General features: G+C 39.8%; 1 protein-coding gene across 2 annotated transcripts in view; it reads right to left on the bottom strand.

Annotated features, from left to right (window-relative positions):
- The window catches only part of DYM (dymeclin), a 392,231-nt gene that overhangs the window by 56,803 nt on the left and 309,477 nt on the right, over positions 1-25,951 (bottom strand). For both annotated transcript variants that reach the window (XM_069568503.1, XM_069568504.1), the window contains exons 15-16: positions 22,275-22,457; positions 5,379-5,492 (exon numbers count right to left, since the gene is read on the bottom strand). In XM_069568503.1, coding sequence (XP_069424604.1) covers positions 5,379-5,492; positions 22,275-22,457 — 297 coding nt within the window. The remainder of the gene's footprint in view (positions 1-5,378; positions 5,493-22,274; positions 22,458-25,951) is intronic.

Raw genomic sequence — 25,951 nt, forward strand, 5'->3', positions numbered from 1 at the left:
TAACACTAAGTCATATCCAACTCTTGCATTCCTATGAACCGTAGCTCGCCAGGCTCCTCTGTCCATGGGATTCTCCAGGCAAGAATACTGGAATGGGTTGCCATTCCCTTCTCCAGGGGAACTTCCTGACCCAGGAACTGAACCCAGGTCTCCTGCATTGCAGGCAGATACGTTACCAACTGAGCTACATGGGAATACAGAGGGCAACTAAATTCCATCTGGGTTTTCGACTATGTGAAGGGTCTGTGCCCTTAATTTGTGCATTGTTCAAGGGTCGACTAGTTCCATTTCGCAGAAAGCACTTCCTTATATGGGACTGAAATGTAATTTTTCTGTATAAAGCGTCTACCTCCTTGTTTCTGTTCCTGAGATCAACATAGTAAGGACAACTCTGCTTTAGTAAACAATTCTTCCAGTACTTGAAGACAGTAAGTCTCTTGTGCTTGGATCCTGTGAATTCCTGTAAGTATGCCCTCTGTTCTTCCACAGCATTGGTGATTCTGTGAAAGTTTTCCAAATTCTCTTAAGGTGTTGCCTCAAAAATTTGCTCTGAATTTTCTAGTACAGACAGCCTCTAGATACTACTAGCTACGTACACGTACATTGACCTGCGTACACTGATGAGTCATACAACATTTAGCAAAGTGGAGCCAGGCATCTATGAAAGATGACGCTAGCCAATGTCTCAAAATTGTCCTTGACACCGCCTAGTCCAAGTCCAAATTCACTTCCGTAAGTAATTCTTCCAATACTTGCATGCCAGTTCTGCAACCAGTCCATCAGAACCTACGTGTAGCCACCATTCCCTGGAACTTTTGTAAATAATACAGATAATGCTCAGTTGTGTTTGACTCGTTGTGACCCCATGCACTGAAGCCTGTCAGGTTCCTCTGTCCATGGAATTTTCCAGGCAAGAATATTGGAGTGGGTTGCCATTTCCTATTCCAGGGGATCTTCCCGACTCAGTACCACTAGTAATACCTGGGAAGTCTGACACAGACTATACTATCTCCTAAAAAGTCAGCAAATTTGGAAAACTCAGGCCACAGGACTGGAAAAGGTCAGTTTTCATTCCAATTCCAAAGAAAGGCAATGCCAAAGAATGCTCAAACTACCGCACGATTGCACTCATCTCACATGCTAGAAAACTAATGGTCAAAATTCTCCAAGCCAGGCTTTAGCAATACATGAACCGTGAACTTCCAGATGTTCAAGCTGGTTTTCGAAAAGGCAGAGGAACCAGAGATCAAATTGCCAACATCTGCTGGATCATCAAAAAAGCAAGAGAGTTCTAGAAAACATCTATTTCTGCTTTCTTGACTATGCCAAAGCCTTTGACTGTGTGGATCACAATAAACTGTGGAAAATTCTGAAAGAGATGGGAATACCAGACCACCTGACCTGACTCTTGAGAAATCTGTATGCAGGTCAGGAAGCAACAGTTAGAACTGGACATGGAACAACAGACTTGTTTCAAATAGGAAAAGGAGTACGTCAAGGCTGTCTATTGTTACCCTGCTTATTTAACTTCTATGCAGAGTACATCATGAGAAATGCTGGGCTGGAGGAAGCACAAGCTGGAATCAAGATTGCCGGGAGAAATATCAATCACCTCAGGTATGCAGATGATATACCACCCTTATGGCAGAAAGTGAAGAGAAACTCAAAAGCCTCTTGATGAAAGTGAAAGAGGAGAGTGAAAAAGTTGGCTTAAAGCTCAACATTCAGAAAATGAAGAGGACCCATCACTTCATGGGAAATAGATGGGGAAACAGTGGAAACAGTGTCAGACTTTAATTTGGGGGGCTCCAAAATCACTGCAGATGGTGACTGCAGCCATGAAATTAAAAGACGCTTACTCCTTGGAAGGAAAGTTATGACCAACCTAGCTATTATATTGAAAAGCAGAGACATTACTTTGCCAACAAACGTCTATCTAGTCAAGGCTATGGTTTTTCCAGTGGTCATGTATGGATGTGAAGTTGGACTGTGAAGAAAGCTGAGTGCTGAAGAATTGATGCTTTTGAACTGTGGTGTTGGACAAGACTCTTGAGAGTCTCTTTGGACTGCAAGGAGATCCAACCAGTCCATTCTAAAGGAGATCAGTCCTGGGTGTTCTTTGGAAGGACTGATGCTAAAGCTGAAACTCCAATACTTTGGCTACCTCATGCGAAGAGCTGACTCATTGGAAAGGACTCTGATGCTGGGAGGGATTAGGGGCAGGAGGAGCAGGGGATGACAGAGGATGAGATGGCTGGATGGCATCACTGACTCGATGGGCATGAGTTTGAGTGAACTCCAGGAGTTGGTGATGGACAGGCTGGCCTGGCATGCTGCGATTCATGGGGTAGCAAAGAGTCGGCCATGACTGAGCAACTGAACTGAACTGAAAAGGCCGAAGTGCACTCCTCTGCCAACCAGACAATTACTTGGACAAACAGTTAGCACCTCCACCTCTCCACCATGGTCCAAGTCAAGCAATAATTTAACTGATCCCTCTGCTCTCACAGTCACACTACAATCTACTCTCAACACATCAACCAGAGTAATCCGCCTACAATCAAAACCCCAGCATGCCTCTCCTCTTCTCAAAATCTTGCCTTGGCTCCTCATTCCACTGCCCTGCCCTACCCCTTATCATCTCTGTTTACCTTCTGCTCCTCTCCCCTTGTCCACACAGTTCTAGCTGCTTTGTTCTTTCCTGGCTTTGGGCCTTTTCAGGCACTGCTTAGGATTCTACTTTGAACCAGCACATCTAATTTGCTCACCTTCTTTTTTTGGTTAAAGGCTGGCTATACCATTCTCTGTTAATTCTACAACCTTCTCCCACCACATCCTTACTGGCATGCCCAAACCCTCTTAAGTTTGCTTGATCATTTCTTTCTTTTCCAGAGCATCTACCACTCTAGATCATTTTGTTATTCATTACACCATGCTGATTATTTGTCGTCTGCTTCCGCCTGCTAAATTACAAGCCCTGAAAGAGCAAGGATCTTTGCTCACTCTGTGCCCAGGCACTTAAGAGCAATAGCTGTCACAGAGCAGATGCTTGACAAAGGCTTGCTCAGGGTTGATGGAACCTGTGGCAAGCTTTAACCTAACGTCACACGACCTCATCACTTGTCATCGCCCCCTTCTCCTGAACTCTCATTCCCATCCTGCTCTGGGCTTTCTCTCCCGTGATCCAACCTCCCATTACTTCTCTGCCTCCAGTGCCCCACACTGCCTTTTCAAACCCTGACTTCATGGTTATTATGTCCCGTGACATTCTCAGTTCCTGCACTGGATCGTCCGTCTCTCGTCCTCACCTCTTAAGCAAGAACCTGGTTTCCCCCTCAGGACTTCCAAACCCCTGGAGCCTTTGGAAGTAGAAGCTGATGGTTCTTCACACTCTCTAGTCTTCAGGGCCTGGAGGTGCAGCTGGTGTCTTGTCTTCACTGCTGGTCCTTGGCTGTTCCTCTACTCTTAAATACAAAGCTCTGTTCCTATGAGGCCAGTATCAACTTCTTCTCTTCCTTTTACCTGTTGCATGCTGATTCCTAGGCCGCTCTCCTATTTACTGTAGTGTTTGGCTCAGTCTTTCTTTCCCCCCATGGCTTATTATCCTGGGTTGACTATGATGCCCACGTGTATGGCCCATGGTTGACTTCAAAACCATTAACTGGCTCGATCACACTGACTTCCATTTACATCGATATCATTTCAGTCCCCCACTCACAGCTGAACTCAGACCATGTGTCATGGAGATTTGCTCCTTGTGAACACCTTCAGTCTAAATATACTGCTCTCTAATCACAATTTCCATGACTTCTACTTCACTGGTTCTTTGATCTCATTCAAATCCCCCTTCCCTTCATTCCTCTCCATTACCCTTTCCTTACAGTCTCTTGTTACACCTCTTTCTTGACTTTCCTAAACACCAAGATCCATCACTTCCTGTGAGTTGCCACTCTAATCATCATGCCCTGTAACATGGCATAGTTCAAATAAATTCAAAAGGGTGAGAAAAAACCTAAGAGACCTCAGATATCTTACTTTAGGTAAGAGAGGAAATAATATGAATTCTCTACACTTACAGACTTGTCAGGAAAGAGAGTCAAGTCAGAGCTGGAGGGTCTGGTGAACTGCGATCAGGTTTTATGCCGTTGCCACATGCTGGTGCCATTTTAGTTGAGGAGCAGACCACCCCCCGCCCTCTACCGCAAGGCTATCCGTGTACAGTGGAACTTCTGCAAGTGATCATGACTAATGCACAGTTGCTTGACAAACTCTGTTGTTGTAACTGAAATATTTTCATATCCTACAATGTTTATTAAGCAGCAATTCCAGTGATAGTGCTGCAAAGCACAACCCCCAAACAGTAACTTTGGAAAGAAGCTGTGACCAAAACTATGAAGAAGGCCAAACATTCTCTATGATACCCTGTGTGTTGTTCATTCAGGAATGAGCACTCTAAAAAAAAAGGGAGGTAATGAAAGAAAAAATTAAAAGAAGTATTAAGGTAAAAATAGGCGACAATGTCGTACATTCACGCATTTCTCCCCAAAATCCCCTTTACATCTTTTCTTGTGGGAAAATTAAGTCTTGAAATGTGAGTTTTATATCATGATATTGCCTCAGGAACACATTTAGTGCACAGATTTAAATGTTTCCTCTAAACACTGTATTTCTCCTACCTCTTCCACAAAATACTCCTCTTTTTGTAGCTACACCCAGGTACACAGTGAATAATGTGGTGATTACAAGTACGGACTTGGGAGCCGAAGACCGAGGTATGGATCTCCTAGTTCATTAATTCCCTAACTGTATGACTTGGGGTAAATTACTTAACCTATTTTTGTATCAGATTCCCCATCTGAAAATTAGGATGATTAACACTACTTAACCTCAAAGGGCTGTTGTGAGGATTGATTGATCAGTTAATATATAAGACACTTAGACCCCCCAAAAGCACTGAGTAAACACTGTGTAAGTACTAGCTACCCCTGCAGCTAACAGATCATCATCACTATCACCACCACACCACCTATCGATCAACCCTGATGATACACACAAGACTGAATTTATTTCAGTGGGTTAAAAAATAAGGTGCTCCTTTATTCATAGTATTATGAATAAAGTATTATGCATAGTATTATGCAGCGGTTACTCATAGGAGATGTATGCAGTGGTGAAGAGTCCTTTTGCGACTTCTTCTGGAAAACTATCAGAATCTTTCATCACAGCTCTGCGTGTCGGTGTACAGGAGAGTAGGCAATATTTAGAGAGCTTTTCCCAGCACAAGTGCTGGGTAAGTAGTATGATTCTGAATAGAGCCTACTCAGACAATAACATTTACATCAATAGATACAACAGTATGTTTCTTCTCCCAGTCCTACCTTCAGCCTGTCCTTGGGCAGTGCGACAACCCCTTGCTTGATGATTTCCAGGACTCGTTCCACTGACAGCTCAGCTCCAGCTTGTAGCAACCTTGAGCTAAAGAAGGTGATCACCTGGAATGCAAAGTGTTATTTTTTTAAACAAGTAGATACATGAGGTATATTTTCAGTAGATGCCTTTCTCACATGGTAGTCAAATGATCATTGTTCCACTTCTTAGAGTGACCTGGCTTTTAACTCACCTGCTCTCCTAAATCAGTCCTCTCTATAAAGGGTTTGATGGCTGAATCAGAGCCAATCCCCTTAATATTCAGGGTTGATTATCCATTCTGTGAATTAAGTAGGTTCCTCAATTCTGAGCTTTCTTGTGCTACCCCACCTTGCATTTATATTTCATTTAGAGAGAAGCATTCATCAGAAGGCAGGAAGAGAAAGCCAAAGCTTAAAATCTGTTAATATTGAGGCTTAACAGTAACTGTAAAAACAAGTCTTAGGAAGAAAGGAATTTGAAACTAATGGCTAAAATGATGTTTTGGGGATTATTTATCAATTTAATTTATCCACAATACTCTTATCTCTGATCACCAGGGAAAATCAACAGCAAGCTATAATTTTTTTTTTCTTTTTTTGGTTTCATGTCACAGCACAGTCTGAATGAACTATGTAGCAAGATGCTAAGACAGTAACATTCTGGAAATAACACTGTCTCCTAACAGTTGTCATTAAAAACTAAAAGAATATCATCATTTTTTAGGAAATCACTTACAAACCACAATGTTAATAAATCAAGATGACCATGGGTCACTTTTTATTTAAGAGCTATACTATACACTATAGACAAGAGATACCTGCAAAATATAAAAATTTACATTGTTTAAAAAGTTGAGTATTTCCATTTACATGCTTTCTATTTCATAGGTAAGATATTTTAAGATATTTTAAGTTGCTAAGAATTATTTCCAATTTTTTTCCTAAATTTTCTTTCAGGATTACTCTCCTAAATATTAATTGTTCAAAGGCACAATCAGTTTTCTCCTAACCATTCTAGTGGGGAAGGTGCATGATATGACATAAATGCCACTGAAACGGATTTATTCTGGAAAGCAGAGATCCAGCTAGAGCCAGAACCTTAACAAGCTTGTGCCTTGAAAGACGGTGGCAGTGAGTGAAAACAAAGGCAGCCAATGCCTGGCTACACTGCTGTTGATTCCAAATAAATCATCTCTGTATCTCAGGCAGTTTGCTGGCACCAGCTCCTTTGCAAGTTGCTTATTTTGTCCATGACAGGTTGGTTTTCAACATGTGCCTATGGCTCTTGTTTTTTCCAAGTCAGATTTTAAGCTCTTTAGGGGAATTCTGGGATAAAATTTTGTTCACAGAGTTTAGTCACAGCAGGTACTGAAATTGATTTTTATAAATCATAATTGTCTTTTTATTTTTAAATGGACATTTTGTATGTGTAAAATAAGTAAATTCAGAGAAGATATTTTTTGATTTTTGGTTGTACTTCAAGTTTTTGTGTTTTAATCAATACACTGATGATACCCTTGACAACTTATTCAGGGGAAGAGATATTCAGAGAATTTATATGGAATAGATGATATTTTGTGTCTTTAAAAAAGATGCAATGTGTAAAAAGGACAAAGATGCAATGTAACTGGGGGACTAGACACAGATCAAACATGTACAAGGAAATGGATTTAGACATCATGGTAGTGTACACTACAAATTTCTCAAAGAGTCAGAGGCCTAGTTTGGGTCTTGCTTGTGATACTAACAATGTGACACTCAACTTCTTCCAGATGTAGAACTGTGGAGTGGTTGGGAACACTTATCAGGTGTCAGATAGCTTAGATTTAAATCTCAGCTTTCCTTATAAACTAAGGCAAGTTATTTAACATCTCCATACCTGAGTTTCCTGATCTATAAATATCAGGTACAGACCTGTCATATACTGCCTTTACTATGTGAGGTATGTTCCTTCCATACCTACTGTGTGGAGAGTTTTTAATCATAAGTGGATGGTGAATTTGTCAAGAGTTTTCGGCGTCTATTGAGATAATCATATGATTTTTATTCTTCAATTTGTTTTTAAAGTTGCATATCACATGATTTGCAGATTTGGAACTATCCTTGCATCCCTGGGATAAATCCTATGTGATCATGGTGCATGACCCTTTTAATGTATTGTTGTATTCAGCCTGGTAATATTTTGTTGAGGATTTTTGCATCTATGTTCATCAGTGATGTTGGCCTGTAGTTTTCTTTTTTTGTGATGTTTTTGTCTGGTTTTGATATCAGGATGATGCTGCCTCACAGAGTGAGTTCAGAAGTGCTTACTCTGTAATTTTTGAAATAGTGTGAGAAAAATAGATATTAATTCTCTAAATGTTTGGTAGATTTCACCCATGAAATCATTTGGTTTGGATTTTTGCTTGTTGAGGGTTTTAAAATCACTGATTCAATTTCATTACTTGTAACTGGTCTGGTCATATTTTTTATTTCATCATGGTTCAGTTTTGGGAGAGTGTGCATTTCTAAGAATTTGTCCCTTTCTAAGTTGTACGTTTTTCTGGCATACAGTCTTTTTACAGCAATCTCTTATGATCCTTTGTATTCCTGTGGTATCAGCTGAAACTTCTTTTTTGATTCTGATTTTCCTGATATCAGTTCAGTTCAGTTGCTCAGGCGTGTCTGACTCTTTGCAACCCCATGAATCACAGCACGCCAGGCCTCCCTGTCCATCACCATCTCCCGGAGTTCACTCAGACTCATGTCCATCGAGTCTGTGATGCCATCCAGCCATCTCATCCTCTGTCGTCCCCTTCTCCTCCTGCCCCCAATCCCTCCCAGCATCAGAGTCTTTTCCAATGAGTCAACTCTTCCCATGAGGTGGCCTAAGTACTGGAGCTTCAGCTTTAGCATCATTCCTTCCAAAGAAATCCCAGGGTTGATCTCCTTCAGAATGGACTGGTTGGATCTCCTTGCAGTCCAAGGGACTCTCAAGAGTCTTCTCCAACACCACAGTTCAAAAGCATCAATTTTTGGCACTCAGCCTTCTTCACAGTCCAACTCTCACATCCATAAATGACCACAGGAAAAACCATAGCCTTGACTAGACGGACCTTAGTCGGCAAAGTAATGTCTCTGCTTTTGAATATACTATCTAGGTTGGTCATAACTTTTCTTCCAAGGAGTAAGCGTCTTTTAATTTCATGGCTGCAGTCACCATCTGCAGTGATTTTGGAGCCCCAAAAAATAAAGTCTGACACTGTTTCCACTGTTTCCCCATCTATTTCCCATGAAGTGACGGGACCAGATGCCATGATCTTCGTTTTCTGAATGTTGAGCTTTAAGCCAGCTTTTTCACTCTCCTCTTTCACTTTCATCAAGAGGCTTTTGAGTTCCTCTTCACTTTCTGCCATCAGGGTGGTGTCATCTGCATATCTGAGGTGATTGATATTTCTCCCGGCGATCTTGATTCCAGCTTGTGTTTCTTCCAGTTCAGCGTTTCTCATGATGTACTCTGCAAAGAAGTTAAATAAGCAGGGTGACAATAGACAGCCTTGACGTACTCCTTTTCCTATCTGGAACCCGTCTGTTGTTTCATTTCCAGTTCTAACTGTTGCTTCCTGACCTGCATACAGATTTCTCAAGAGGCAGGTCAGGTGGTCTGGTATTCCCATCTCTTTCACAATTTTCCATAGTTTATTGTAATCCACACAGTCAAAGGCTTTGGCATAGTCAAGAAAGCAGAAATAGATGTTTTTCTGGAACTCTCGTGCTTTTTCCATGATCCAGCAGATGTTGGCAATTTGATCTCTGGTTCCTCTGCCTTTTCTAAAACCAGCTCGAACATCAGGGAGTTCACGGTTTACGTACTGCTGAAGTCTGGCTTGGAGAATTTTGACCATTAGTTTTCTAGCATGTAAGATGAGTGCAATTGTGTGGTAGTTTGAGCATTCTTTTGCATTGCCTTTCTTTGGAATTGGAATGAAAACTGGCCTTTTCCAGTCTTGTGGCCACTGCTGAGTTTTCCAAACTTGCTGGCATATTGAGAGCAGCACTTTCACAGCATCATCTTTCAGGATTTGAAACAGCTCAACTGGAATTCCATCACCTCCACTAGCTTTGTTCGTAGTGATGCTTTCTAAGGCCCACTTGACTTCACATTCCAAGATGTCTGGCTCTAGATTAGTGATCACATCATCATGATATAGGCCCTCTTTTTTTCTGGCTAAATCTGGGTAAAGGTTCACCAACTTTTTTTATCTTTTCAATGAATCAAGTCTCAGTTCCACTAATGTTTACTATATTTTTTTTTCAGTCTCTATTTCAGTTACTTGAGAATTTTCCTGTTTCCTGAAATAGGCTTGTATTGTTAGAAACTACCCTCTTAGAATTGTATTTGCTTTATCCCATAGATTCTGGATCACAAGTCATAGGATCATTTACATTTTCATTTGTTTCCAGGATTTAAAAAAATTTCCTTTTTGATTTCTTCAGTGACTCTTTGGTTGTTTAGCAGCAAATTGTTTAGCCTCCACATGTTTATTGCATTTTTTTTCCTTCTGATTGATTTGCAGTCTCATAGTACTCTGGTTAGAGAAGATGCTTGATATAGTTTCAGTTTTCTTAAATTTACTTAGAGTTGTTTTGTGACCTAGTATGCTGTCTATCCTGGAGACTGTACAATGTGCTCTAGAAAAGAATATTCTACTGCCTTTAGAAAAAATATTCTCTATATAATCTATTAAGTCCATTTGGTCTAAAGTGCCATCTAAGGCCAATGTTTCCTTACTGATTTTCTATCTGAATGATCTGTCCATTGGTGTCAGTGGGGCTGCACAAGGTGATTTCAAGATGAACAAATGACCCCTGCAAATGCAGTGGGTTATATTATAGGAAGAGAACTCTGAGCTTAGGGAACACAAACTCTTATAATGGTCAGTAAGCATGTCTCCCTTTTGTTCTAGAGGGAAACAGACATGCCCCCAACCTTCCCCCTAACTGATTCCAGGTATCTGTACAACTTGTTTTCTACTTCTTTCAAGTCTGAGCTCAAATGTAACTTCTCAGAGAGGTCCTCTCTGACTTCACTCTTTATATCTGTAATTATACAATCCTGTTCCCAATAGTACTCATTATTCCTCAATTTTTTTTTTTTTTTGGACACAGCAACTCGTAGATATTGATGTCATTTACAGAGCTAAGGAAGACGGCAGAAGAAAAAGTTGATTCATTTTGTGTTTGATTTTTTTTTTTTTTGGAAGAAAATAACGAATTCTCATTTAACCTTGTTTAACATTTGTGGAACTGTTATACAGGCAACTGAAATGTGCTAAGGCAACTAGGTTTTCTATATTTCCAGACCTGGAAAATCTAGTATAAATTTTACACTGTCCAGAGACAAAAACAGTGCTTGCCTTTACCATACCACAAAACTATTGTTCACTGTCTCTGTCCTCTACTTACAGTCAGCCATGACATTTCTTTCATGCCCTCTCCTGTTTGGTGTGGTATTTCTGTTTTGTCCTGTTGCTTGAATTCAGCCAGATCATATCATCTTATGAGTTAGATGCAGAGGCTATGTGCTAGTGGCTAATAATAATCTGGCTACCTGAAACGCACATGTATAGCTCCTTCTGCAGAAGTTAAAAGTACTCCAAAGTTAGTCACTCCTATCTCAGACATTCACTATTGCTTAATGTCTTAATAAAAAATATCAACTCTCAACTGCCTGTCAGCTAAAAATAACAGAAGATTCATAGTCTCCTCTACCAATACTTTTCAAGGTTAACTCCATGAAAGAAGAAATAGCAAAGGTTTGCTTAAGCCAAGATTTCAGGAGCATTTAGGCGAGGGCAGGAGAAGGTAAAGTGCTGAAAGAGGCAAAAAGTGGAAATGTTATTTATATCTTTATCATGGCATTCTTTTCAAAATATGTAAAAAGTTTAAAATGATTTTGAATGAATTTCCAGCGTGCCCAACACTATTTTGGATGACAGTATTCAACAAAAAGTTGTTGGAAAATCTGCTCATTTAGAATCTTATTTAGGTTTATCCAAGTGAATGCTGAAAATATGGAGTTTATAATGAGAAGACCTGGAATTAAAGGCTGAGTGATTTACTAGCTAAGTGACCTTGAAGCAACAATTTCACCTCTGAAGCCTTGCTCTGCCTCCCTCATGGGGATAATTTACGGGTCAAGTGAGATAGGCATATGCAAATAACCCTCAGTGATAAAGCTCTATGCAAACATGAGATCATTATTTAAGAGGATAACTCTATTATTTATTTATTTATTTTTTGGCTGTGCCGTGTGGCTTGAAGAATCTTAATTCCCCAACTTGAGATTGAACCTGAGGCCTGGCAGTGAAAGTGCTGAGTCCCAATCACTGGCCGGGGAATTCCCTAAGAGGATGATTCTTAGGTGGAGATCTGTGTTAAAAATCACCTAGGAAGCCTGTTGGTTTCCTTACCTGTAAAGTGAGATAATAGTAACTAGTTTACTGGTTTAAGAGGAATAAAAGGGTAATATATGTAAAGCTACTTAAGTCTTATTCCCAGCATTTAACAGAGACTCAAAAAATGTTTAGGCATATATTCATCTAGTTTTAAGAAGTGCACAACAGCACAGAGCCAAATGTTTACCCTGAGGTTGCATTTTTCACTGAATACAGTTGCAGTGTCAATAAGCAGTCCATTCTGGTGACAAGGGCAGGATACAAATCTAGTTTAACACTCCACTTTTATTTCTATTTGCTTATATACAGTGAGGGCCCTTCTATTTCTTCACCTTGACTCTGCTTTGTGCTTCTTCCAAAGGAGACTAAGCTTCAAATGGATCTAGGTTAAGTCCTTTGCATGGTTCTTTCATGTCCTTCAAGAAAAATATGGTCCTTCAGGGTTATTTTTAAAGTTTCAATAGCTGGTTACTTTACCCATGGAGTAAAGACTGATTTGACATCACTGGAAGTTAGAAGGAGAAAGTAAATTTCCAGGTTTGTTTTCAGACCTTTTCAGGTAGTGAATAGGCAAATCAATGAGAAACTGGAGGAACATTTAGTGAATGGTGATAGCAATCAGGCAAGATGATTATAAACAAGGTTGTTTTTTTTAATCAAACTACCTTGGTTTGAGTTCTGGCTTTATCACGTTCTGAATGTGTGATCATGAGCAACTTAAATCTTTCTAAGCTGGCTTCTTTATTTGCAACTGAAAATTAAAATCAAATATACCTCACAAGTTTGTTTTTTAATGAAAATTAAAAGACATAATACATATAAATGCTCAGCAAGCACACTATAAAGCTAGCAGTGCTAATGATTAACAGAAAAGGAACAAATGGCTTTTGATGTGGTTTAAACATTTAACACTAAATAATCCAAACAATGTGTTAAAACATGATCATCCATCACTGATTACAGTTACGAACATAGGAAAAAATAAATTTTGAGTTAGTCTTTTAGCAGAAAGAAAGAGAAAAAATGGGTTATTATGAAAAGAGGTATTGGTAATTAAAGGGAAAACATTTCTTTCCAATACACCACAGATATAGTTTATCTGACATATGTTGTATACAATTCAAGTGACTATCCAGAGGAAGAAAACAAGGGTGGAAAGTGGGGAGAGGGAGGGAGGATGGAAGGAAGGAAAGGATAAAAGGAGAAAAAAGACAAGAAGGAAAGAAGAAAGAAACTGAAATCAGAGAGGTCCAGAGAAAGGTAACAGTTATGATAGAAAGGGGAGGAGTGTGCCATAGGGCAGACTAAAAACAATTAGGCTGACACAGGTTAGAAATATGGAAGTTAAAAAAGGATATATTGGATAGTTCTATAATTCAAAGATCTGGATACATCTTGGAAAAAGCAGGATATTCTCCATCCTGGAATGTGAAAGAGATTATTTATAAATACCCTAAGAAGATATTATTTTAGTACTGCAATGCCCTTTCCTAAGCGGAATTCGTAGTCCCAGTTAGACATCAAGAGACTCAAGAGTATAACAGCCATTCTGTTTACTTTGTATACACTTGAAATTTTTTACAATAAAATGTTTTTAAAATAAAAAAAAGGTATAATAGGCTACAGTTCACATCAGATTAATTTAAAACAATACAAGATCAAGAAAAAGAGAATGTGAACAGCAGAGTCACAGGCTTTTGTTTTTGCTGGGACTGCTCATAGTAGTCTCAGGGCAAGTCTCTGGACCCTCAAATGATAGTGCCGATGTGAGAGAAAGGACTACAGAGGGCAGATCCAAAAGCCACCCAAGCTGAGAAGCCAGATACCAAGCAGAAACCAATGCCCTTTGTGACACTCTCAGCTTCTAGGTCCCTGAAAAGGACATGGCTGGCTGGCTGTGAGTTTTTTTTTTTCACTCAGGGAAGCCCAAAGCTATAGTCCTTCTAGCCCAGACTCAACTTACCAACCAAATGTCATTTTATTATATTCTCATTTTATCACGGCAGTATTACTGAATTAACACAGCTGACATTCTACCTTCACCAGATTTCCAAGGAACAGAGCTAAAAACAGATGAACCCAGGCCAATTTCCCATGTAACAGAGAAAAGGGTTTTGTTGAACCTTTTACTCATATGCACAATGAATCGTAATCTCAGTATTTTACTCCCCAAAATGGTTCTAGCAAGAACTAGAAATGAATTTGGACAAATGCATGAATAGGCTGGCGAGAACTGGCTTTTCACTTTATTTTGGTTGCACCATGTGGCTTGGAGCATCTTAGTTCTCCAACTATAGATCAAACCTGTGCCCCCTGCAATGGAAGTGTGAAGTCCTAACCTCTGAACTGCCAGGAAATCTCCAGAAGTGGCTTTTTAGCTACAAGCTAGCTGTAAAGTTTGTCTTCATAGAGAAAATTGATTTCCTCTCAACACTGTGATTGTTAAGACTGCTATGAGCAATATACTATTAAAAGAAGTAAGAAAGGCTCTGCCTTTCCTATCCAGAAACTCTCCTTTCTGGATAGTTTCTTTGAGAACTGGGATCACAGAAGGGACTGCACTTCCCGGAGACTCTCCCAGGGAAAAAGTAGACTCTACTTTTTCCATGGAGGCAATGCCAAAGAATGCTCAAACTACCACATGATTGCACTCATCTCACATGCTAGTAAACTAATGGTCAAAATTCTCCAAGCCAGGCTTTAGCAATACGTGAACCGTGAACTTTCAGATGTTCAAGCTGGTTTTAGAAAAGGCAGAGGAACCAGAGATTAAATTGCCAACATCCGCTGGATCATGGAAAAAGCAAGAGAGTTCCAGAAAAACATCTATTTCTGCTTTCTTGACTACGCCAAAGCCTTTGATTGTGTGGATCACAATAAACTGTGGAAAATTGTGAAAGAGATGGGAATACCAGACCACCTGACCTGCCTCTTGAGAAACCTATATGCAGGTCAGGAAGCAACAGTTAGAACTGGACATGAAACAACAGACTGGTTCCAAATAGGAAAAGGAGTACGTCAAGGCGGTATATAGTCACCCTGCTTGTTTAACTTCTATGCAGAGTACATCATGAGAAATGCTGGGCTGGAAGAAGCACAGGCTGGAATCAAGATTGCCGGGAGAAATATCAATCACCTCAGATATGCAGATGACACCACCCTGATGGCAGAAAGTGAAGAGGAACTCAAAAGCCTCTTGATGAAAGTGAAAGAGGAGAGTGAAAAAGTCGGCTTAAAGCTCAACATTCAGAAAACGAAGATCATGGCATCTGGTCCCATCACTTCATGGGAAATAGATGGGGAAACAGTGGAAACAGTGTCAGACTTTATTTTGGGGGGCTCCAAAATCACTGCAGATGGTGACTGCAGCCATGAAATTAAAAGACACTTACTCCTTGGAAGAAAAGTTATGACCAACCTAGATAGCATGCTGAAAAGCAGAGACATTACTTTTCCAATTAAGGTCTGTCTAGTCAAGGCTATGGTTTTTCCTGTGGTCATGTATGGATGTGAGAGTTGGACTGCAAAGAAAGCTGAGTGCCGAAGAATTGATGCTTTTGAACTGTGGTGTTGGAGAAGACTCTTGAGAGTCCCTTGGACTGCAAGGAGATCCAACCAGTTCATTCTAAAGGAGATCAGTCCTGGGTGTTCTTCGGAGGGAATGATGCTGAAGCTGAAACTCCAGTACCTTGGCCACCTCATGCAAAGAGTTGATTCATTGAAAAGACTCTGATGCTGGGAGGGATTGGGGGCAGGAGGAGAAGGGGACGACAGAGGATGAGATGGCTGGATGGCATCACCGACTCGATGGACGTGAGCCTGAGTGAACTCCGGGAGTTGGTGATGGACAGGGAGGCCTGGCGTGCTGTGAATCATGGCGTCGCCAAGAGTCAGACACGACTGAGTGACTGAACTGAACTGAAAGATCTCTTGGTGCCTGGGTTTTCTCATTGTAGCACAGACACTAACATGCATTCTTGGAGCATAAACTAGACTACTGAGTTGTCAAAAAGAATCTAGCCAACAGAAAAAGGTAGGAATAAGCTGTGATTTATGTGTCTCAGATAACCATTTGTTTCATGATCCTATTAACAATACTTGTCAGTTTTAAAAGGAGATGCTCTTCTGGTTAAACCCAGACTTAAAGAGAAGGACATGGGGCCAGAGAAGAACTATTTGAGAAGTGGCCTGAGGATGCTATCACACATCCTAAATATCAATATATCTACATACCTGTTCATAATGGTGAGAATTTAATTACAGACCTTAAATGTCAAGTCTAACTTTAAGATATAACCATGCTCATTTGAAATGATGTTTCAGCTTTATTCTAACTGAAAAGATGACAGTGGTTCTCAGCTGCCCCAGTTTTGTTAATGAAATCTAAATAATACTGATAGTAGTTCAGGAAAATGACAAGGGTGTGAATGGCAAAATAACCTGCTATAGCTGCAACTCTTAGGTATATAGTTGAGGCAGCTTAAGGAAAGTCCATGAAAACACTAACTAAACTGACAGTTAAGAGTTTTAGTTTTTATTTCTGTTTACCAGCAATCATTACACAGCAGTGATATGGAGCAAATCAATGAACAGATCTGCAAGAGTATACATAGTGGTAGTTAAACTCAACTAAAGTCAGCGTAATTGTGTGATTCCAGAGTATTTAGCAACTCATAGAATTTATGTGTTAAGAGTCTGGAATGGGAGCTTGGTTATAGTTCAAAGCTGGTTTCAATTAAGTACAAACAAGTACACAAGACTCTACTGGGATGAGCAAAAATTAATCTACTTGGCTTATGAGAATGGATAGAACTATTCTTAAATATCTTAAATGTGACCAGAGTCCATGCGTCCATCTATGTATTGCTGTTATTCTGGAAGAAGCCAGGAAGTTTACACCTTAGAGGTCACTCTCACCCTCTTTTCCCCAACCCCAATATTAGACAGTCTCTTTCTACCTCAGCTTTTAAAACCCTCACAGATGGATGCACAGACCCCAGTCAGGAGCTTGGAGGACTCTTAATATGAGGAAACTGGATCTAAGAAATAATACTTAGTGATACCAACATGAAGGGGCTTGAAAAGAAATGGCCATCTTTCTCATAAAAGTTTCAAAGAGAGGAAATAGCAGGAGACAGAGAAACAACCAGGAAGAAATAATTAAATGAGTATTTGAAAGCTCTGAGCATGAGTCTCTAGACTAAAAGGACCCTCTAAGCACCAAACACAACCGACCAAGGCACAGCAAATCATGAAGTTTCAGGACACAGTAATAGAGAGATCCCCCCAAAGCTTCCCAAGACAACAGTCGTGTAGTAAAAAAGAAGAAAAACATTTTAAGATATTAGAAACTAAAAAAATAAAAAACCTATCTCACATATACCCTTTTCCAGAAGGCTACAGTAGTGTAAACTCTACCAATCTGAAGCAGTAAACCAAGAAAGAGGACTTCGCAGGAGCCAAGACCAACCAAAGGGACAGATGAGGGAAATTCTCAGAAGGTTCCACAGTTGGGCAGGAGAACCAGAGTCCAACATGGCTGGGGCTGGAAGTAGTTCTCCAAGAAAAGAATAGGACTGAGAACTAGATGTCTGACTATTCTGAGAGGAGTTTTAAAGTTATGTCAGAAAGTTTGTATTTGTGTTAGTGACTGGATATTTGCAAAACATAATGAAGACAGGCCTAACAACATAACTAGAACAAAGAATCTACACAAAGATATATAACTCAGCAGAAAAACTGGCAAAAGACTTGCCTAGGCATCACACGAGGAAACCCAAATGAAAACCACAGTGAGGTGCTGTTACAAAACTGACAAAACTAAGGTCCACGAGGATGTGAAGCAACAGGAATCCTATATACCACTGGTCAAAGAGTAAAACGGTGGCATCCCAGGTAGCACTAGTGATAAAGAAATCGGCCTGCTAATGCAGGTCAGACGTAACAGACGCGGTTTGATCTCTGAGTTGGGAAGATCCCCTGGAGAGGGGAATGGGAATCCACTCCAGTATTCTTGCCTGCAGAATTCCAAGGACAGAGGAGCCTGGGTGGGCTACAGTCCATAGGTTTGCATAGAGTCGGACACGACTGAAGCAACTTAGCAGAGCACGCAAAGGAAATGGCCCATGTTATGCAGCAATTTCACTATGAGGTACATACCCTGGAGGAAGGTATGTACCTGTGCTCAGTCATGATGGAAATAACTGTATATATTTATACTTGAGCAATAATTATTTAAAATCTTCCTAAATTTAAGTAAATGATATGCAAATAGCTGACTCATTGGAAAAGTCCCCAGTGCTGGGAAAGATTGAGGGCAGGAGAAGAGGGTGTCAGAGAATGAGATGGCTGGATGACATCACCGATGCAATAAATATGAACTTGGGCAAACTTGGGAGATGGTGAGGGACAGGGAGGCCTGGCATGCTGCAGTTCATGGGGTGGCAAAGAGTGGGACACGACTGGGTGACCGAACAACAACAAATATAAGTAAAACAAGGACAGGGATGGTAGCTCTTCACCTTCCTCTTGTGCACAGCAACTGTGAACCTGATGAGCTATACAACAAATGTCTGTGGAATCAAATTGAACTGGGAAACATTAATACAGCAATAGAAGGCTTAGCAGAAAAATCTTTTTAAAAAGAACAGGAAGTGAAGGTCCACAGAACTGTGAAAAATGTTCACTCACACTAATTATGAAAGAAATAAAAATTTAAAACAATAATGAAATACCATTTTTAATACAAAATAGCAAATGCTAAAATAAATATAATACTCAAAGCTGTAAAAGTATAGTGAGGTATTTCCTCTCATAGATCACTTGCAGAAGTAGGAGATGATATACAGATACATTAGCTGTACAATACATCTAGACAGCAATTTGACATGGGGTGAATCTTGAAAATACAGACATCTCTGACAGTAAAAACTAGTACAATTCCAGTTTTAAGACTACATCAACAACAGAACTAAAAGAGGTGAGCTATAATTTATTTAGAAACTGTTAATTATGAATTAATTACAAAATATTAGAAACAATCAAATAAGCAATAATGGGGTAAGGGTTAACATATTTTAGGACCTCCATAATACAGGTTATTGTTGTTCAGTCGCTAAATTGTGTCTGACTTTTTGTGACCTCATGAACTGTAGCATGCTCCTCTGTCCTCCACTGTCTCCCAGAGCATATTTATGTCCATTGAGTGGTGATACTATCCAACCATCTCTCTCTCAACTGTCCCCTTCTCCTCCTGCCCTCAATCTTTCTGGCATCAGTGTCTTTTCCAAAGAGTCATCTCTTTGCATCAGGTGGCCAAAGTATCGTAACTTCAGCTTCAGTAACAGTTCTTCCAATGAGTATCCAGGGTTCATTTCCTTTAGGAAAGACTAGTTTGATCTCCTTGCAATCCAAAGGACTCTCAAGTTTTCTCCAGCATCACATTTGAAAGCATCAATTCTGTGCTCAGAGTTATTTATGGTCCAACTCTCACATCTGTACATGACTACCAGAAAAACCACAGCTTTGTCTATAAGGACCTCTGTCAGCAAACTGATACACTGTCTAGGTTTGTCACAGCTTTCCTTCCAAAGAGCAAGTGTCTTTTAACTTCATGACTGCAGACACTGTCTGCAGTGATTTTGGAGCCCAAGAAAATTAAATCTGTCACTGTCTCCACTTTTCCCCCCATCTATTTGCCATGAAGTGATGGGACCAGGTGCCATGATCTTAGTTTTTCAAATGTTGAGTTTTAAGCCAGGTTTTTCACTCTCCTCTTTCACCCTCATCAAGAGGCTCTTTAGGTCGTCTTTGCTTTCTGCCATTATAGTGGTATCAACTGCATATCTGAGGTTGTTGATATTTCTCCTGGAAACCTTGATTCCAGCTTGTGATTCATCCAGCCCTGCATTTTGCATGATGTACTAGGCATAGAAGTTAAATAAGCAGGATGACAATATATGGTCTTGTCATACTCTTTTCCCAATTCTGAACCATTCAATTGGTCCATGTCTGGTTCTAACTTTTGCTTCTTGACCCACATACAAGTTTCTCAGGAGACAAGTAAGGTGGTCTGGTATTTCCAACTCTTTAAGAATTTTCCAGTTTGTTGTGATCCACACAAAGGCTTCAAGGTCATCAATGAAGCAGTAGTAGATGTTTTTCTGGAACTCCTTGCTTTCTCCATGATCCAATCAATGTTGGCCATTTGATTTCTAGTTCCTCTGTCTTCTCTAAATCCATTTTGTACATCTGGAAGTTCCCGGTTCACATACTGTTGAAGCTAACTGAAGGATTTTGAGCATTACCTTGCTAGCATGTGAAATGAGCACAAGTGCATGGGAGTTTGAACATTCTTTGGCATTGCCCTTTTTTGGGATTGGAATGAAAACTGATCTTTTCCAATCTTGTGGCCACTGCTGAGTTTCCCTAACTTGCTGACATATTGACTTCAATGGCATCATCTTTTAGGATTTGAAACAGCTCAGCTGGAATTTTGCCACTTAAGGCCCATTTGACTTCATATTTCAGGATGTCCAGCTCCAGGTGAGTGACCACACCAATGTGGTTAACCAGGTCAGTAAGATGTTTTTTTGTATAGTTCTAAAGGAGATCCAACCAGTCCATTCTGAAGGAGATCAACCCTGGGATTTCTTTGGAAGGAATGATGCTAAAGCTGAAACTCTAGTACTTTGGCCACCTCATGCAACGAGTTGACTCATTGGGAAAGACTCTGATGCTGGGAGAGATTGGGGGCAGGAGGAGAAGGGGACGACAGAGGATGAGATGGCTGGATAGCATCACTGACTCGATGGATGCGAGTCTGAGTGAACTCCAGGAGCTGGCGATGGACAGGGAGGCCTGGCATGCTGCGATTCATGGGGTCGCAAAGAGTCGGACATGACTGAGCGAGTGAACTGAACTGAATGTGTATTCCTGCCACTTCCTAATCTCTTCTGTTTCTGTTAGGTCCTTACCATTTTTATTCTTTGTCACATCTATCTTTGCATGAAATATCCCTTGATATCTCCAATTTTCTTGAAGAGATTTCTAGTGTTTCCCATTCTATTGTTTTCCTCTATTTCTTGGCACTGTTCACCTAACGAGGCTTTCTTATCTCTCCTTTTTATTCTCTGGAACTCTGCATTCAGTTGGTATTATCTTTTCCTTTCTCCTTTGCCTTTTGCTTATCTTCTTTCCTAAACTATTTGTAAAGCTTCCTCAGACAACCACTTTGCCTTCTTGCATTTCTTTTCCTTTGGTTCTGGTCACTAGTTCCCATACAATGTTACCCAAGGCCAAACTTGTACCCCAAGGCCAAACTTGCCTGTCTATCAGGCATGTCTTGACTTCCTACTTTTGCATTGTGATCCCCTATGACGAAAAGGACATCTTTTTTTGGTGTTACTTCTAAAATTATTGTAGGTCTTCATAGAACCAGTTAGTTTCACCTTCTTCAGCATTAGTGGTTAGGGCATAGACTTCTACTGTAATGTTGAATGGTTTGCCTTGGAAATGAACTGAGATCATTCTATTGTTTCTGAGGTTGCACCCAAGTACTGCGTTTCACTTTTTTGTTGATTATGAGGGGTATTTCATTTCTTCTAAGGGATTCTTGCCCACAGTAGTAGATATAACAGTCATTTGAATTAAATTCACATTCCCATCCATTTTAGTTCACTGATTCCTAAGATGTCAATGTCCATTCTTGACATCTCCTGCTTGATCACATCCAATTTACCATGATTCATGGACCTAACATTTCAGGTTCCTAAGAAATATGTTCTTTACAGCACTGGATGAGGGTCGTTTCCACTTTGGCCCAGCCGCTTCCTTCTTTCTGAAGCTGTTGGTAACTGCCCTCCACTCTACCCCAGTAGCATACTGGACACCTTCCGACCTGCAGGGCTCAGCTTCTGGTGTCAAATCTTCTTGCCCTTTCATATGTCCATGGGTTTCTCCAGCAAGAATACTGGAGTGGGTTGCCATTTCCTCCTCCAGTGGACTGCGTTTTGTCAGAACTCTGCACTATAACCTGTTCCTCTTGGGTGGCCTGGCACAGACTGGCTCATAGCTTCAAGCCCCTTTGACATGCCATGACAAGGCTGTGATCCATGAAATATAGGTTATACAGTTATTAAAATGTGAGATTTTCAAAGAATTGATATCACAGGAAAATGCGTTAAGTAAAAATAGCAGAATCCAGAACTATTAAGATATAAAATATGATCTCGATTCTCCTAAAGACATATATGTGCATTATATATATGTCTGTATATAATACATACACACATGTGGAAGGTGACAATTATTAGAACAGATGGCAAATACAGTTAACGTTCAAGAGACTATTGTAGGTTTTTTTTTTAAGTTTTGTTAAACTTACTCTGTTTAAAAAAGAATAACAGTAAATATCTCCATTTACACTTACCAAATCAATATTTTGCATGATATCCTGAAATGAAGGATGAGTTCGAAATTGTTCAAAAAGATCTCGTTTGTAAAGAAGTGCATATACCAAGTTTGGATTGTGATGAAGAGAATTTGTCAGGCAGGAGTTGATAATCTCTAACATCATTCGAATCACTTCTTCAATGACATTTAGGTCCTGTGCCTGATAAAGAAAGAAAATCCCCGTAAGAGTCAGTATTTCCCTCCTTGACATAGAATTAATTAGAATGAGGGCAACTGCTTTACAATTATAACAGCACTGGAAAGATCATGCACAAGAACTCAAGATTATTTTTGTCAAGAATTTTTAGAATTAAGTTTAAAGGATTTGAGTTATAACTTTTGAACTAAATATGGTGATAATCATAAATTTCACATTAATAAATTACTTGCCAATCTAGAAGAAAATCTGGAGCTTTGATTAATAGATCCTAATTTGCACTCTTATCAGTGTACCACCCTACATCACTAAACTTGCTCAATATAAAGTGATAGTAGGGTCTTATCAACTCTAAGAAGAGTTTCTAATTTGGAATATGACCTCACTTTTCTGCACTGTCATTCAATGCTCATATTTACAGATAAACAGCCTAATGTTTTGTTTCTGTTTCCTGGGAGTTAATAGTCTTTGGGAATCTGAATGTGAAATAGTTAATAAGAGCAAAATTCAAAGTAAGTAATCAACACATCTCTTGAAAGAAAGAACAATGGAAGGCAAAAACATAGGTGAATATGACACTTTCCTCCGAGTTTTCTAAATTATGTTTGACAGTTGGGGCAAAAATTGTAACACTGATGTGGTTCTCAATGGAGGCAAAGGAACACCTAAGACAATTATATTATAAATCAGGGAGAGCAAAGGAATTTAAAGAGAGGATACTTTCTACCTCTCATTTGAATTGGGAAAATGTCAACACTACTAGATGTGGCAAGTTATGTAAGCTATATATGTAAAGTATCTAGAGCAAATCCATACAAAGAGATTATAATAATTAAAATCTGAACAATGACAGAGTGGATAAAAAATACATGATGCAACTATAACTATATGCTATCTACAAGAAACTTCCAATGTAACTCACTTTAAATAAAGTTAGATTGAAGGTAAAAGAATGGAAAAAGATATACCATGAACTATTAATCAAAATAAAGTAGGAATGACTATTATTATTAGGAAAAATACACTTCACATCTAAGACTACATGGCTTACAAAATAAAAAATATTTACTATCTGGACGCTGGTGGAAAAGTTTACCACCCTGATCTAGCACACAAAAAGGTATACTTATTTCCATATAATTTTCCTCCACTTGTATTAAGAGCAACATCCAGCAACAAATCAACATTTACGGGACAGAAAAAAGGAAAGTAAGAACAAGGTCCAAGGGATAAAGCGGCCCAGTGGATAGGAAACACCTGCCAATACAGGAGACCCGGCTTCCAGCATGCGGGAGATCCCACATGCTGCGGAGGAGCAGTGGAGCTTGTGTGCCACAACTTCTGAGCCCGCACCCTAGAGGCCGTGAGCTGCAACTACTGAAGCCCACGTGCTCTAAAGTCCTGCTCCGTAACAAGAGAAGCCACTGCAGGTAGAGAACAGCCTCTGCTCACCGCAACTAGAGAAAACCCATATGCAATAACAAAGACCCACTGTAACTAATAAGTAAATTTTAAAAAATAGATAAAATACTGCTTTTTACCTCCTGAACAAGATTAAAGGAGGTTAACACACTTTAACTTCTTGAACAGCAAGGTGCTGACCCCATTTCTCCCTGTTTTGTTATAGTTGCTTAGGTTTTAAATTTCATGTTTTTTAAAAAACCCACAAATTGGTTTTAAAAAAATCAGTACTCAAAAAGACCACTTTTCATTCCAATCTCAAAGAAGGGAAAATGCCAAATAATGTTCAAACTACCACACGACTGCAATCATCTCACATGCTAGCAATGTTAATGCTGAAAATCCTTCAAGCTAGCTTCAACAGCATGTAAACTGAGAACTTCCAGATGTACAAGCTGGATTTAGAAAAGGCAGAGGAACCAGGGATCAAATTGTCAACATCCAATGGATCATAGAAAAAGCAAGATCATTCCAGAAAAACATCTACTTCTGCTTCACTGACTATACTGAAGCCTTTGACTGTAGTTCAGTTCAGTTGCTCAGTCATGTCCAACTCTTTGCAACCCCATGAATCGCAGCACGCCAGGCCTCCCTGTCCATCACCAACTCCCGGAGTTCACTCAGACTCATGTCCATCGAGTCAATGATGCCATCCACCATCTCATCCTCTGTTGTCCCTTTCTCCTCCTGCCCCAAATCCCTCCCAGCATCAGAGTCTGTAGAGATCACAACAAACTGGAAAATTCTTCAGAGATGGGAATACTAGGCTACCTTACTTGTCTCCTGAGAAATCTGCATGCAGCTTAAGAAGCAACAGAACCGGACATGAAATAACAAACTGGTTCAAAATTGGGAAAGGAGTATGTCAAGGCTGTATACTGTCATCCTGCTTATTTAACTTATATGCAGAGTACATCATGTGAAATGCTGGGCTGGATGAAGCACAAGCTGGAATCGAGATTGCAGGGAGAAATATCGATAACCTGAGATATGTAGATGATACCACCCTTATGGCAGAAAGCAAAGAGGAACTAAAAAGCCTCTTGATAAAAGTGAAAGAAGAGAGCGAAAAATCTGGCTTAAAACTCAACATTCAGAAAACGAAGATAATGGCATCCAGTCTCATCACTTCATGGCAAATAGTTGGGGAAAAAATGAAAACAGTGATAGACTTTATTTTCTTGGGATCCAAAATCACTGTGGACAGTGACTGCAGCTGTGAAATTAAAATACACTTGCTCTTTGGAAGAAAAGCTATGACAAACTTAGACAACGTATTAAGAAACAGAGACATTACTTTGCCTACAAAGGTCCATATAGTCAAAGCTATGGTTTTTCTGGTAGTCCTGTACAGATGCGAGAGCTGGAAAATAAAAATGTCTGAGCACTGAAGAACTGACTCTTTAGAACTGTGGTGCTGGAGAAGATTTTTAAGAGTTTCTTGGAAATCAAGGAGATCAAACCAGTCAATCCTAAAGGAAACTGATCCTGAATATTCACTGGAAGGACGGATGCTGAAGCTGAAACTCCAATACTTTGGCCATCTGATGTGAAGAGCCAACTCACTGGAAAAGATTCTGATGCTGGAAAAGACTGAAGACAGAAGGAGAAGGGGATAACAGAGGATGAGATGGCTGGATGTCATCACTGACTCGATGAATGTGAGTTTGAACAAACTCCGGGAGGTGGTAAAGGACAGGGAAGCTTGGCATGCTGCAGTCTACTGGGTCACAAAGAGTCGGACAGGACTGAGCACCTGAACAAAAAGTCAGTGGTTAACTAACTTTACAAATGGATTTCAGTGCACGCCACTAATTCTTGCATTCCGCTTCTCTACAGGTAAACTCTTCTTCTATTTGAAGTACATCCTTTAATAGTGCTTTCAGTGAAGTCTATAGATAATAAACTCTTTCAGTCCTAGCGTGGTTGAAATATGTCTTTATATTACATTCACACTTATATTTTATCTGGGTATAGAATTAGTTACTTCCTTACACACTTTAAAGATACTTGTTCACTTTATTCTGGCATCTGTT

This window comes from Ovis canadensis, chromosome 23 (assembly GCF_042477335.2).
Source record: "Ovis canadensis isolate MfBH-ARS-UI-01 breed Bighorn chromosome 23, ARS-UI_OviCan_v2, whole genome shotgun sequence".
NCBI lineage: Eukaryota > Metazoa > Chordata > Mammalia > Artiodactyla > Bovidae > Ovis > Ovis canadensis.